The sequence below is a fragment of the Martes martes genome (genome assembly GCF_963455335.1).
Source record: "Martes martes genome assembly, chromosome: 6".
NCBI classification, from domain to species: domain Eukaryota; kingdom Metazoa; phylum Chordata; class Mammalia; order Carnivora; family Mustelidae; genus Martes; species Martes martes.
The window spans coordinates 31486340-31501425 of record NC_137893.1 but is presented as its reverse complement, the minus strand read 5'-3'; the positions used below and the strand labels follow the sequence as shown (position 1 = coordinate 31501425).

Sequence of the window (15086 nt, the reverse complement as noted above, 5' to 3'; positions counted from 1 at the left end):
TGTTGTCTCCTTGATTCCCTTTCCCCCCACCCCTCACCAAAAAAAAAAAAAAAAAAAAAAAAAAGCAAATCTTTGCAGACAGAAAATACATTGGTAGTTTGGGAACAAATGGGGAATGATAGCTAATAGGTGTGGGCTTTCTTTTGGGGAGAGGGATGAAAATGTTCTAAGATTATATTGTGGTGATGGTTGTACAACCCTGTGAATATACTTAAAGAAATTGAATTGTATATTTTATTTATCTATCTATTTAAAGTAGCTGAGGGGCACCTGGGTGGCTCAGCAGGTTAAAGCCTCTGCCTTCGGCTCAGGTCATGATCCCAGGGTCCTGGGATCAAGCCCCACATCGGGCTCTCTGCTCAGCAGAGAGCCTGCTTCCCCCGCCCCCTCTCTCTCTGCCTGCCTCTCTGCCTACTTGTGATCTCTGTCTGGCAAATAAATAAATAAAATCTTTTAAAAAAAATAAAATAAAGCTGAGATCAAGAGTTGATTTTAAGCAACTGAGCCACCCAGTCACCCCTGTACATTTTAAATGAGTAGATTGAACATTATATGAATTTTGTTTCAATAAAGTTGTTTAACAAGGAAAATAGCTTGTATGTGCATAAAAATTCATCTTTTATAATCTTATCTAATTTTATGTTGTGATTATGTACAGATTTGAAAAGTTAGCTGAATGTGAACCCCTACTATAAAATAAGGATATATAAAATTCAAATATACTTTCAGGAAACTAAAATGTATCATCATTTGGTCATTGACATGAATGACATAAACATGAATAACATAAGTGATCGTATTGCATTTTATTTTTTTTTTAAATATTTTATTTATTTATTTGCCAGACAGAGATCACAAGTAGGCAGAGAGATAGGCAGAGAGAGAGGGGGAAGCAGGCACCCTGCTGAGCAGAGAGCCCATGTGGGACTCGATGTCAGGACCCTGAGATCATGACCCGAGCTGAAGGCAGAGGCTTTAACCCACTGAGCCACCCAGGCATCCCCGTATTGCATTTTAAATCAGACAAATACATAATTAGTGGTGACATTAGATGAATGCACAGACAGGATACTACTAGTGAACTTAACTAATTGTTATTCAGAGATGCTGGCTATGAAGCTGAATTTGGTTTTAGCTGGGATATAGCTGGGTATTTTTATTGTTTCCTGTTGTTATCATAATAACCATATAATGGGCTTCCTTTGCTCACAGGTTGTCTTAGGGGCCATGAAAGCACCTGCCAGGAGAGCTTCCTCCCATTATGCATCACTTTCCAAGGAGTTGAAAACTGGGTCATGGATTAAAGGAAAGTTTTGTGCCTTCTAAACAGATTGAAAAGTTGTTGCTTCATGAGGTGAAACAGCCTGAAGAGGAAGGAGGTTTCGAGATCTTTTGAGGAATTGAAAGAGAGAAAAAATGTTTGGCTTATCACTGTCCCTCTGTCACATGATCATCTTCTCTGCTCAGAATCCCCTTTGTAGAAGATGTGGAACCCATCTTCCCACCTGGGCTCAGGCAGGAGGGGCGGGACCCTGGATTGGGTGGTGTCAACAGGTGTCTCTAGAGATACTGGGTTTGAGAGCCTAATTCTGAGTAAAGATTTACTATAAAAACTACTGGCTATTACCCTTTCTTCAGATCCACACATCACCTTCCTTTTCTTTTTTCCCTCTTTTTCTTTTGCCTCATGCATATATTTTTAGAGAATTTAAATCTCAAAAATAACATTTATTTTTTTCTTTGTCAGATTTTTATTTCACTTAGCATAATGCCCCAAATTCCAGCCATGTTGTCACAGATGGCAAGATTTCCTTCAAAAGTAACTTTTAATTGGAAATACATTCTTATGGTACCAAATCCAAAATGACACCAAAAAGGATACTGTGAGAAGTCTCCTTCCTGTCTTCAAGGACTGGAGTCTCCCACCCCTCCAGGGAACCAATGTTTCCACGTGGATTTAAACAAAGTCAGAAACAAGGAAATCTAGGTAATTTTGGAAATATCCGGTCTCTCTCACATTCTTTTGTTTAGTGTTCATCTGTCATTTCTGGCTCCTCTGCTCTCAGGGGCTAAAAGAGGCTGTCGCTGCTCTCTGCTTAGACAACTGTCTCAGCCTCAGCTCCAGGCTGATTTTTAGCTTTTATGAGCCCTTGTCACCTTCTGCTGGGAAAGCCAGCAGCCACCTCAGGGTGACCATTTACAAGAGACTATGTATCTACATCCACAGTCTGAATTTATATGAATACTTATCATTCTGCTTGTGTTTTAATGCAGCATGTGTATTTTACACACACTTCAACACATCGGGAAACATTTTCATTGACTGATTTGGGTGTGACATTCTCCTTAACATACAAAAAACCTCATACTTTTGTTTCTTTTGACTTTTCTTTTCCTAATTCAAATACCAAATTGTTCTTGTTATTGCCCCAAGAGATGGTATGTTCTTTGGGGGTGGGGATGGGAGGCAGAGATAAAAAGAAAGAAAGCCCAAGCTCTTCAAGGGGAAGACGAAAAAAAAAAAAGAAAGAAAGAGAAAAAAACCGTCTGGGAATCTCAGAACATCTTTATTTCGCCTTTTAACACTCCGCCTTTCTGATTAAAGAGTTCAGACCCGCTCCCCCGCCCGCCTTCAATTATCCCCCAGCATCTTTTCTCCGAAGCTGTCACCACCACTTGCTGAACCGCAGCCCCATCGTGAGCCATTAGCCCGGTTCTGTTCCGTTTCGCTTTTCTTTCCTCAGTTTCTCCCTGCAAGCTTTATAAATCTCCCTTGGAGGAGGAGTGTCCAAGCGGGTGGAAGTCTGAACACAATGCAACCTGAGAATTTCTGTCACTCTCTGCATATGCTCCTAAGTGCTTTAATCCCAATTAGGGGCGGCTGACACACGGTCCTATTCATTCCCATCAGCTCTTGAATACATTTGCCTAGAAATGAACTTCACAAATAGAGGCGCTCCTAAATGTGCCCAACAGCAAGGAAAATCGAATTGAGTGCGGGCTCATTCGGCGGCGGCCGGCAGAGGAGCGCTGAATGTGGAGGTGCCCCGAGACATTGCAATTCAGCAACACGCTCGCTGACTTTTCTTTGCACCATGTCAACCGAAAGAACCAAGAAATAAGTTGGGGAACTCCGGTTAAAAGGCAACTTGAGAGGCACTCTGAATACTTTTATTGAGCCGCTTCCAATGAAGGACTTAAACAACAAAAAAGGCACCACAAAACCCACCAGCGGCGTCCGGTCTGCGTCCTGGCCGTGCGTTTGGAGTCTACCGGCCGCGGCGCACCCACCGGCCTCGCAATTAAGGGGAAAATGGCCCCGTCGCCTGCGTGTCATCTGGTGGCGTTCCCAGAGCCCGTCGCCGCCGCCCTATTCAGACCCGGCCTTAATGTCCCACCCGCGCCTCGGGGGCCGCGCAGCTGGTCCGCGCTGACCCGCCGGCCGGGCCGGGGCAGACACCCTCGGGGGCCGCGGCCCGGGTCACCTCAAGCCCCAACTCCGCGGAGTCTCCGGGGCTCTATCTGCCCCGCGTCCTCGCCATTGGTCCCTGACCCCGCGCAGCTCCCTCCATCCTGGGATCCGAGACTCTGCGAGCCGGCCAGGGTTGGGGCGGGCGACTCTCCAAACACCCGGGGCCTCAAGGCAGAGAGGGTCTCAGGATACTGCCGAATCGCCCCCCTGGGGACCCGAAGCCCAAGGGCTTTGTGCCCCGGCCACCCCCAGCTCTGCAGAAGGGTGTTGGGAAGAGAGCGGCTAAATCAGCGCTCAAGCGCTGTAGGGCCTCTTTTCTAGGCGGAGCCCAGCCGGATCACACGTGCTCGGCGCCGGCAGCATTTCCAGCTCCGCTCTGGGACGCTGCGCGGCGCGGGCGGGGACCGCCCCCCTAACGCAGCCCGGTCTGCAAGCAACGCAGTGGGGGGGTTAGCTCTCTGCTGCCGGCCCCACCCGCGGGCTGCTGCATTCAGCCGCCTTGCCTCCTTACCCGCAACCGGTTACGGGGAGGGAGTTGTGCCCGCGCAGTTCCGCGGTGGGCAGTGGGCAGGACCGCCCCCAAACCCGCCTCGCCCCGCACCTCCGTACAGAAGGGATTTCGCTTTAACGGGGCCTCTGGACGCCCATTTTAAGTCCATAAAAAAGCCGAGTGGAATGTTTTGATTGAGTCTCAACATTGTCTTTGAATAAGGCTGAGACCATGTAATTAATGTGTCTTTTTAATAAGGGACAATACGGCCGTTCAAGCTATTTAATTTCATTTAATTTTCCATCCCATTTGCTGCACAGCCCGCTTTTACTTTTAACACCCTGCCTTTCACGGCCCATCTTGCTCCACTGGGCACATTAGATTGGTTTCACCCTTGCTTTTTCGGGGAGAAAAAATAAAAGAAAATGTGTTCCTTTCCTCCTTTGTGGACAATTTATTTCACTTGGAGAACTTCAACTCTGAGCCACAGGACAGAATAAAACTCGGCGAGCTGGTGTGAATGCCTCTGGCGCAGTCCCTTTCTTCTCGAGGGGCTGGGAACCAGCCACAATTGGCCATATTAATAAATAACTTTCCTCACAGTCGGCCTTTACATGGTCCTATTGATAAAATTGTTCGCGTGTCGTTCACGCTTTTTCACTCATTAAGGAGGGCCGGGGAGGAGCCCCGAACCCAGGCCCCGCGCTCGCCCCTTCCCGCTCGCAGTGCTGGTAATTTAAACTGGGTGTCATCCCGGAGTCGCCAGGCCAGAGGTTAGAGGGACATGTTCATGGCTTAAATTTATTGCCCTCGACTCTTCGGAGCGGCTTCCTCTCCTCCTCCCCTCCCCCGGCTTTTGCCATTCATGGGCCGACGGATCAAAGGCTCCCTCCTCTCCGTGTCTCGCGCAGACTTTGCGCGGCACGAAGAGGGGCAGTGGAGGATTGAGAGGAAAAATCGGTGGCGGCTCCCTCAGAAAGTGGCCCTGGGCATGGCGCGGCAGCCTGGTCAGAGCGGCCGAAGAATGTGGCCGCCTGGACCCGCCAAGTGTCTCTCTTCCCCGCCCCAGCAGCCGCGTCTATACAGGCCTTGAGTTAGCGGAGACTCGCCACCCATGTTTTACCGCACCGTCAGACTGGAGATGCTTAGACTTGAGACCCTTGACCTGACCTGGATTCCCCCCTTACTCAAACCTCGAGTCTGCGCGAGCCACTCACTCTACACACAGATCATTGCTGTTGACCTTCGCAAAAAACCCGAGTGAAACGATGAGTGGAAGCTGAAGTTCCATTATTGTTCCCATTTTACGGATTAGAAGAATGAGGCTCTGAAGTAATTGACAGTAATTGAAGTAATGACAGACTAAAGGACCCCGAGCCTCCTGACAGTGTCCAGTATGGTGAACGCAGGTCTCCATCGAGGGGTGCCACGGAGCTTCGTTGAGGGCCTGATGGAGACCAACCGCTGAGTTACCGGTGTCGCCACCTTGCGTCCGGCCGCTGTTGTTAATCACATTCACCCCGGCCAGTGACCTAAGAACTACAACTTTCTCGGGCAGAAGCCGGTGGAGAATTCGGTGTAGTGGCTGCTGGGAGTCCTCCGCCCAAGTGTACAGTCTTTGGGCCTCCAACACACGCCAGAAATCCACAGCCTCTCACGCCGCTCCCGGAATACCGCGTTGGGCCCGCATCCTGGTCGGTAGGGTTTGGGGAGCGCCGCCCACGATGAGCGTAGCGTGGCAGGTGCAGAAGAACTGTCACAAGTATCTGATGAACTCAATTACTCAGCTATCTTACGAAAATAAATGTCTCTGCACAAATCAGAGTCTTCCTTAAAAGAAAACGAGCACTCTGGCACTCTGGTTTAAATTCCGAAGTATGCACGTTCTCATAGTTCATGAACTGGGCTCAAAGTAGGAGTTCCCAATGCCCACCTCACCTCCCCCCCCCAACCTTTGATACAGTACTCCGCCCCCTCCTTTTTTAAAAAAGTTAACTCCAAGGATTTCCTCTAGGTTTAAAACGTAAAATTAAATCAGGGCTTGAGTTGGTCGGTTGGCATGTGAGGGAGACCTGATTTTAAAAAGACCCAATCAGCACACCCCTCTTCAACCCTCTGCTGGGGACAAGGGTTTAGGTTCGCCGGCAAAGCCGTGGCCCTGAGGCCGCTTCCCATTCCCAGAGAAAGTGCGGGTCCGGGGTGCCCCCGAGAGCAGTGGTGCACAACGGACCACGTCTATCAAAACTAGTCCGGACGCTTCATATTTCGGGGCGAAACTGGACAGAAGGAACGAAAAAGGGGTTCTAAATAGACGACTGGCGTGGACCCAATCCCCTGAAATGGTAATATGGTCGTTATTTAAAAAGTGTAGGTATTTTCTGGTGTTTTCCCATCAAGTACCTGCCTAATTTCTGTATGGCACACGCCAGAAATCAATAGAAGTTAACAAGTCCTCCAAACAGTCCCCATCTCTTTGTTTAATCTCCTTTACAATAAAGCCAAGGGGAGAGAATTAAAAATCTTTGAAGTAGACCAAGGCTCAAAGGAATCAGCCAAGTAGACTTAAAGTAGTCACTTATTTCCCAAAACTGGTTTGTCGGAGAACAATAAAAGGAAGTAAAATTTATGGAGAAATTATACAGTGGATTTGTCACTTAAAATATCGTAACTGTCTCGAGGACAATACCCCATGCTGAGGATTAATGGTCCCGCCGGACCTTTGATTCACCAGCGCCTTTTCTTCGCCCTTGACAAATTGGATTTTTAGGAATGGGAAGGTCGCCTGGACCATTGTGCGCCAGCCATTCAGAGGCCTCGATTATGCAGAGGGCTGAGGGAACCACTCCATGTGACCCTCTCGGGTGGGACTTTGCAGCTGCTCCGCAGAGCAACTCTCTCACCAAACTCCGCGCCCTTGCGCTCGCGGTGCCAAAAGGCGCCCGCCCCGATTGAAAAGGCGCAGTGCATGCCCGCCCGCGTCACTCCGCGGGCGGAGGACGCACGTCGGGGTGCGGCTCCCTGGCTCACGCGCGGCTGGGGCACTGTCACTCGAGCCCTGCGGAGGACCCGGCGCACCCGAGCGCCTGCCTGGCGGCGGCGGCAGCAATGCACGGAGCAGCCCGCGCTCCGGCCACCAGCGTGAGCGCGGACTGCTGCATTCCGGCCGGCCTGCGCCTGGGGCCGGTGCCCGGAACCTTCAAGCTGGGCAAGTACCTGTCAGACCGCAGGGAACCAGGGCCCAGGAAAAAGGTATTAGCCATTCCGACCTCCGCCCCCAGCCTTTAGCCTCCCTTTGCCCTAGCCCTGGCAGGGGTAGATAGGGCAAGTGGAGGAAAAGGGTGGTTGAGTCGTTACCTGCCAGTTGTGCCAGGTGGCCCGGGGGACTCCGGTAATTCCCCGCAAGTCGTATTAAGTGAGAGCTGGACGTGGGCCGAGCTGAGGGGAAAGAACATGGCTGAGAGGGGACGACGGCCCCTCGTGGGGTGCATGGGACTCTTTACGCGCCGGGACCACTCGGAACCCACGGTTTCCCTGGAACTCTGGGGTTTCGTTCGCAGAGGCGTGGCGGGGCACGGCCTCTGCAAATTCGCCTCTTCTGTTTCACAACGCGCGGGGCGTTGAAGGCTTTTCTTAACTTCTTCCCTTCAACGCGCTACTTTAAGGCTTACATTTACCTTAATTTCATGTGTTGGGGGGGCGGGGGAAATCCTTGGGAATCTCTCAATTCCCAGGTCCTCCCCCCACCCCCAATTCTTCCCCTCCGCGGATGTCTGCTGGAGGGTTGGGGTAAATGGAGAGAGGGTGAGTCAGGTGATTGCTCCGATTGGGGCTTCCAGGGCGAGAAGGGCCCATCCGCGTGGGGCACCGGGTCCGCGCGCCCGCAGCCGGGCTCTGGGAGTCCAGGGTCGCAACTGGGAGTCCAGGGTCGCAACTGGGAGGCGTCGGGGCCAGCCCGCCTGCTCAGACTCTGGAGCAGCGGACAGACCCCTGACCGCAGCGGGGTTTTAAAGGTCCCCGCTCGCCCTGAGGCGTCCCAGCAGGCAAGGGTCGGCTCACAGCGACCGGGGAAAGAAGGCACGAGTCCCGTGGGGGCGGCGGAGGGAGGACCTTAGGTTTGCCTAGTCTCTGCCGAGAGCTTTCTTGTAAGAAATTGCTCAGGCGCCCTGCCAGCGGGACCTGCATCTGGCTCCTCACGTAATCATTCTCCCACCCCCCCCCCAACCCTCCGCGGTCTAGAGCCTTCTTTAAATGCGCTTTAATTGCTTTTAAATGGCCGGCTGTCCAGTGCTTTGTTCGCACACTCTCTCCACCGGGCTCGCGGGCACTTCGGCACCTAGGTGCTTTGCAGCGAGCGTCGGGAGGCATGAGAAGAAGGTGGAGGAAACTCTGGGTTCTGGGGCTGCCTTCAAATCGTCTCTCCCCTGGTATTCAGGCAGCTCTCAGAACCGCAGGAGCGAGAACTGGTGTGAGGGTGGGAGTGGGGAACGTCTAGGTACCAGACACCCCCAGTCACTCAGGGAGGATGCTCTTGACCTTGGTATCGCCGAGGTGGGGGGAGAGGGGGAACTGTCATGCTAGCCAGCCTCTTCTCCCTCCCTCAAGCAAGGGTCCTAGGAATTATCTTCCTCCCAGCAGCCCATAGCGGTCCGGCCACCGTGAACACAACCGTTTTCCTGAGTCCGGTGGGGTGTTGGATAAACTTTCCCTCTGGGTTGTGGGCCTGGCCGTGGCGCGGGGAAGAACGACCACTGCTTGTGTTGCAGGTGCGCATGGTGAGAGGGGAGCTGGTGGACGAGTCTGGGGGCTCTCCTCTGGAATGGATAGGGTTAATCCGGGCAGCCAGGAACCCCCAGGAACAGACTCTGGAAGCTATTGCAGACTTACCAGGAGGACAGGTACCGTGGGCTTCCCCCCACTGCCAATTCTACCTACCTAACGTTACTGAGGTGGCCACCAATATCAGGAGCAAAGCGCTTTAGCTGGAGGTCTCGTTTAAATATCCCAACAACCCTGTAAAGTAGATACTATTATTTTCCCCATTTGAAGAATGAGGGAAATGAGGTTCAGAGAGATCCAATAGTTTTTCCAGGGTCACAGAGCATCAGAACAAGCATTCCAACCTTTCCTTTTAGATGTGTTTAGACCAATTACCCAGGAAATGACAGCAAGCTGTCCTGTTCCTTGTGTCCCAGATTTTCTACCGAGCGCTGCGAGATGTCCAGCCAGGAGAGGAGCTGACGGTGTGGTATTCCAACTCTCTAGCTCAGTGGTTTGACATCCCCACGACTGCAACTCCGACACACGACGAGAAAGGTACCAAGTCTGAGAGGGCCTCTGGCCAGCCGGGTGGGTGAGAGTCCAGCCCTGGACCGACAGGGCCTTTCCTTCGAGCTGTATAAAACTGAATTCAAGCTAAGTAATGTCAACACTACCTCCTCAAAATCAACAGTAAAGGATAACAGAGACAAAAATCTGCCTCGTGATTGCAGGGGAAAAACTACTTAAATAAAAGATTTATTTACTGAGAGAGAGAGAGAAAGTGGGGTGAGGGGCAGAAGGAGAGGAGAAAGAGACCCTCGACCAGACTCCCCTCTGAGTGTGGAGCCCCACATGGGGCTCCATCTCAGGACCTTGAGAGCCATTAACCTACTCACACACCCAGATGCCCCCCAAAATATTCTTTATGAAATTCATGGGGTCATCTTTTCCTATTACATACCCAGAGACAATCATTTACTCAATTAAGAATCAATAAAGAAGACTTAACATATTATTAATCACATCATGAGCTCCAAAAAGCATAACTCAGACTCGGAATGCTTTTCGAAGGTGGAGGGGCTTCTCTTCACTGGTTTGAAGAAGAGTAATGTACTTTTACAGCATTTTAGAAGCATTACGGTACTTACAGCTGGTCGGTTGGCAGGTACTGAGGCCCTTCCATTTAAATGGTATTTATTCATTTCCCCTCCCTACTTAAATTGAATCTGGGATGTATCCCAGTTTCTTCTCAGATTTATTTGATCCCTTCCAAAGCCAAGAGTGGATTTATGCAAATTAAGGGGCAGTCACTAAAGAGAAGAACATTTTCAATCCTTCCCTAGAACACTGAAGAACACTTTCTGTGAAAGAAAGCTGGGAGGTGCTAAAATAGTTAAGATCTTGAGACCTCCCTTTTAATTCACAAAGCTTCCAAGACCTTTTTCCTTCACAACTGTTTTAGTGTGCAGTTTCTCCTAAAGACATAGTTATGTTTAAAGTCAACACAATGAATTCTGTAAAATATTTTAACGTGCTCTTCTCCTGAATTGCCTGCTTAAGTCTCATCACTTTAGAAATAGGGTTAAAGAAATTAATACAAATGTGAGCATTAAGAAACATTCATGAATAAGACAGAATCAAGTTTATTCGGAAGGATGAATCACCTTCACTTCAAAGTATCACTGTCTTGTGGGTAGATCTGTGCATACAGTATTCATAAAACATTATCCTAGCTTGTTCCTTGTGTCACACTGTATTAAATTCTCTTGTCAACTTCTTCCAGTAAAAGAGAGACATGATAAAAGCCCCGTAGTGGAGAATTCTCAAATCAGCCACCACAGGACAATTCTAACAGCTGCTGACCTTTCGGGGCCAGACATTTCTACACAGAACACCCCTCCTTAGGCACTCTCAAATAGTACAAAGGCAACTTGTTTGAGTGGTGGCCCTTGTGTTTTCATTTCAGCCAACTGATGTCAGAATAGACACCATTTTCCTTTTGGGAATGCATGGGTTATTTTGAACCCTGACTTCCCCACCTTTGAAATGCTTGAAATCTTGGCAACCTCAGGGTTACACCAAAGAGATGGGGCAACGTCACTTATGAAGTGTGTTTGATACTTTTGGCATAGGCTGGATTTCAAAGTCCAGAGAACATGTCAGTTGGTTAGGATAAACTGAAAAGGAACATACTGAAACAGGAACACATTTGCTTACCCCTTGAAAAGAGGAAGAAATAAGTAGAGATGGCTGCTATTCTTCCATTATTGACTAACTCCAGTGGGTTTAAATTCCATGGTAAGTTTAAGTAAAGTACCAACCCTTTGTTTTACGGATAAAGCTTTATTGGCTTTGCAATTGACTAGAGTCATTCTGGGGCAGCCTCTGAAAACTCCTTCTTTAAAAAGGGGTGATGAGAGGAAGGTTCTGACAAGGGAGGTTATTTAAGATATTAAATCAGCATACCCATTAAGGGAACCCAGGAAATCTCTCCCCCCCCACCAATATTTATTTTGAAAGCTGCTCAATACAAGGTAGCAAAAACATTGAAATGATTTTATCTAAGTCTTCCATAAACAAATAGGTTAAGTTCTCAGAGGCAAATCCTCCCCCCCTCCCCACCTTTTGCTTTCTGTTCTACCTTGGCTTCAGCCGAAATAAACAGATCCTTACTTGAACTTCCATCTTAGTTATCTAGGGGGACTACTTGCTTTATGCAAAGCCAAAAGTAAAATACATGAAGGGAGGAAGATCTGGAATTTCTTCCAGTTGTTTTTATAGTGATGTTTTAGAAGTTTGAACTGCTTGTGTACAAGGGGGAAGGGAATTTAACTTTTCCACTAAATTTAATGAGACAGATATATTTTGGGTACTTCCTTGTGGCTCAACTAACTTCTTTCTCACAAACACCCTTCAGTATTATCAATCAACTGTAACACTGCAAGATCGTTGTTCTGTGTCCAGACGTAACGAGACCTTTTTAAGTGAAAATTGACTACCATGTGATCAAAATCTGTTTCATACATGTGTCTCTTAATTGTGTTCCCAGAACCTGGCAAAATTAAAAGAAGTAATGTTAATAATATTAAACACGAAAAAAGACTTGATGCCAAAAAACATGTATACCGTTCCTGGTAGAGAGTTGTACACTTATTAAAAGCTGAGTATCTCCATGTATCTATATATATATTCACTTATTTCATAAAAAATAAACTATCTTTCCCAAGAACTTTATTATTAAGCTTGGATTTGTGTAGCTATCTAGGAGTTAATTAGTTACTCCAGGTGAAACAACTGACAAGATAATGCAACATCATCCTTATCCTTCAGTTTTTAGAATATCAGGACACAGGGCTTTTTCTTTTCTCTCATCAAATTAAATGGGGTTAAAGAGGAAATAAAGATACAAATAATTTTGAAGAATAGCAGATCATAGTCCCTATGTGGTCCTTCAGTTGGTCACACTCCAGGAAAACCTCAGGCAAAATGTTTAAGGCTGGGAGGGGGAGGGAAGGGTGCGTAGTGTACATAAAAGGCATTGTTCTATGAAAAGGAATGATTACATATGGCCCATACATACAAGATATTGTCTCGCCTGGTAATGAGGTGCTCACGACCATTAGATTGGTCTTTGTTCAGTTTATCCAAACTCCTTGACATACGCCACCTATTCTGCAAACGCCAACAGATGGGCCCGGGCACAGCACAGCTTCAACACTTGATTTAAAGCAACAGCTGCTCTCTGTTCTGGTCTCTTTCCCGGCTAGTCTGCCTGAGCGCTGCCCTCCCAGCGAGGATTTGCTCGGATGGCCCGGAGGAAGTCTTCGTTGGAAAGGCACAGGTCACCCCTTTGGCCTCTTGAGTAATCCCAGAGGATGGAGATTTTGACAAAGTTGGCCATTTGGGGCTTCTCGGGGTCCTTGCTACGGGGGGCTACCGAACTAACTCACTTATTCGCTGTACCCAATAATAATACTCCTGTTCCTCCTCATACCGCTGGTCAAAATCTGGGCTTTGCCTTGGGTGCGCTTTCTTTCTCTCTGGCTAGTTCGCCTCTCACTGGGTCGCTTTCCTACTCTTTCTCGCCCAGGGGAGGAGCGCTACATTTGCTGGTACTGCTGGAGGACGTTTAGATACCCCAACAGCCTTAAGGCCCACCTACGTTTCCACTGCGTGCTCAGCAGCGGCGGGAGCCGAGCCTACCTGCACCACGAGCACGCGGCTCGCCAAGGCGCTGCCCCGGCCGCGGATGGCCTTCACTTCTCTCCAAAACTCCCGGCGCCTGACTTTGCCGCGGCCGCCCCCGCTGGCCCTCTGCGGTCCCACCCGCAGGCCCCGCCGTCCCTCCAGGCCTGCGGAGCGCGGGAGAGCATTAAGCGGGAGGCCTCTTCTGCGCCCTCCGTCCCTTCACCGCCCCCGGCCAAGTGGGGGCAGCCCAAGAAGGGCAAGGAGCAGCCGGACCGCGCTCTAGACATGAGCGGGGCCTCCCGGGGACACGGCCACTTCCTCGGCATCGTGGGCGGCTCCCCAGCGGGGGGCGGCGGCCTGGCCTTCTACCCCGGAGTGCGCTCGGCTTTTAAGCCTGCGGGCTTGGCCAGGGCCGCGGCGGCGGCCGCACACGGCGACCCCTACCGGGAAGAGGGTGGCGGCAAACCGGGGTCCGGCCTGGCCTTAGGCAGGCTGCTGGGCGGGAGCCGTGCGGGCGGGCGCCCCGGAAGCGGGGAGAACCCCGCGGCGGGCGGCACGGGCCACCACCATCACCACCACGCGCACCACCACCACCACCACTCTAAGTGCCTGCTCGCGGGGGAACCGCCCCCGCCGCCTCCGCCTGGCCTACCCTGCTCCGGGGGCCTGCGCGGCTTCCCTCTGCTCCCTGGCCCCCCGGAAGAGGCGTCAGCCTTTAAGCATGTGGAGCGCGCCCAGCCAGCCGCGGCTGCGCTGCCCGGAGCGCGTTTCGCCCAGCTGCCCTCTGCGACCGGGCTGCCCGTCGAGCGCTGCGCGCTGCCAGCCCTCGACGCGGGCGGGCTCAAAGCCTACCCCGGTGGCGAGTGCAGCCACCTGCCTGCCGTCATGCCCGCTTTTACCGTCTACAACGGAGAGCTACTCTACGGCTCGCCGGCCGCCGCCGCTTATTACCCGCTCAAACTGCACTTTGGCGGGCTGCTCAAGTATCCAGAGTCCATCTCCTACTTCAGCGGGTCTGCGGCGGCGGCGGCGGCAGCGGCGGCCGCGGCCGCTCTAAGCCCTGCGGAGCTGGGCTCCTTGGCGAGCATCGACCGAGAGATCGCCATGCACACGCAGCAGCTGTCGGAGATGGCGGCCGGGAAAAGCCGCGGCCGCCTGGACGCGGGGACGCTGCCACCGGCCGTCGTGGCGACGGGTGGCCCTGGGGGTGGCGGCAGTGGAGGTGGCGGCGCGGGCAAGCCCAAGACCGGCCACCTGTGTCTTTACTGCGGCAAGCTGTACTCGCGCAAATACGGGCTCAAGATTCACATGCGGACGCACACGGGCTACAAGCCGCTCAAGTGCAAAGTGTGCCTGCGGCCCTTCGGCGACCCCAGCAATCTGAACAAGCACATCCGGCTGCACGCCGAGGGCAACACCCCCTACCGCTGCGAGTTCTGCGGCAAGGTGCTGGTGCGCCGCCGGGACCTGGAGCGCCACGTCAAGTCCCGCCACCCCGGACAGAACCTCCTCGCCAAGGCGGGCGAGGGCCCAGGCGCAGAGCCTGACTACCTCCCGGAGCCCGGGGAGCCCAAGAGCGACAACGACAGCGATGTGGACGTCTGCTTCACGGACGACCAGAGCGACCCCGAAGCTGGAGGCGGCGGCGAGCGCAACTCGTAACGAGTCGGCTCGGGAAAGGGTGGGCTTGGGGGGCGTGGACAGAGATGAGAAGGTGGAGGTGGTTCTGTTTTGGGAGAAGAGGAGCTCCTGGAGATACGAAGGATCCGGTTGACAGAGCCGTTTTTATTTTGGTCGGGCGCCAGATTTGGAAGAGTGATAGGTTCCAGGTCCGCTGCTTAAACTCAGAGCAAAGGTTTAGAAGTGTCTCAAAAAAAAAAAAAAAAAAAAAAAAAAAAAAAAAATCTGGCCTTCTGCGCCGCCCGAGGGCGGCGGGTGTCCGCGCGTCCTAGGCCTTTGGACTCCGCGGATAGGCACTCCCACGAAACGCCCAGGAGGTCTACTATTCAAGGTTTAAGATCGCATTCATGTGAACTTCACAGCGCCCTTAAAGGCGCCGATTTTTGATTGCCATGTATTTTAAAATTGTTCTTTTCTGTGGAGGAAATTGTGCCTTTTGAAACGACTTTGTGTGTGTGTGTGTGTGTGTGTGTGTGTGTGTTTTACATTAGCATTTCA

The 15086-nt window shown here is 51.3% G+C and overlaps 1 protein-coding gene across 1 annotated transcript; it reads left to right on the top strand.

Annotated features, from left to right (window-relative positions):
* Window positions 1-6927: 6927 nt before the first annotated feature.
* Window positions 6928-14570, top strand: PRDM13 (PR/SET domain 13; the record flags this gene model as incomplete). The annotated part of the gene is given in 5 exon segments (XM_080806423.1): window positions 6928-6999; window positions 7002-7211; window positions 8726-8857; window positions 9155-9275; window positions 12811-14570. Coding segments are annotated over 5 exon segments (2295 nt in total).
* Between the last annotated feature and the right edge of the window lie 516 nt (window positions 14571-15086).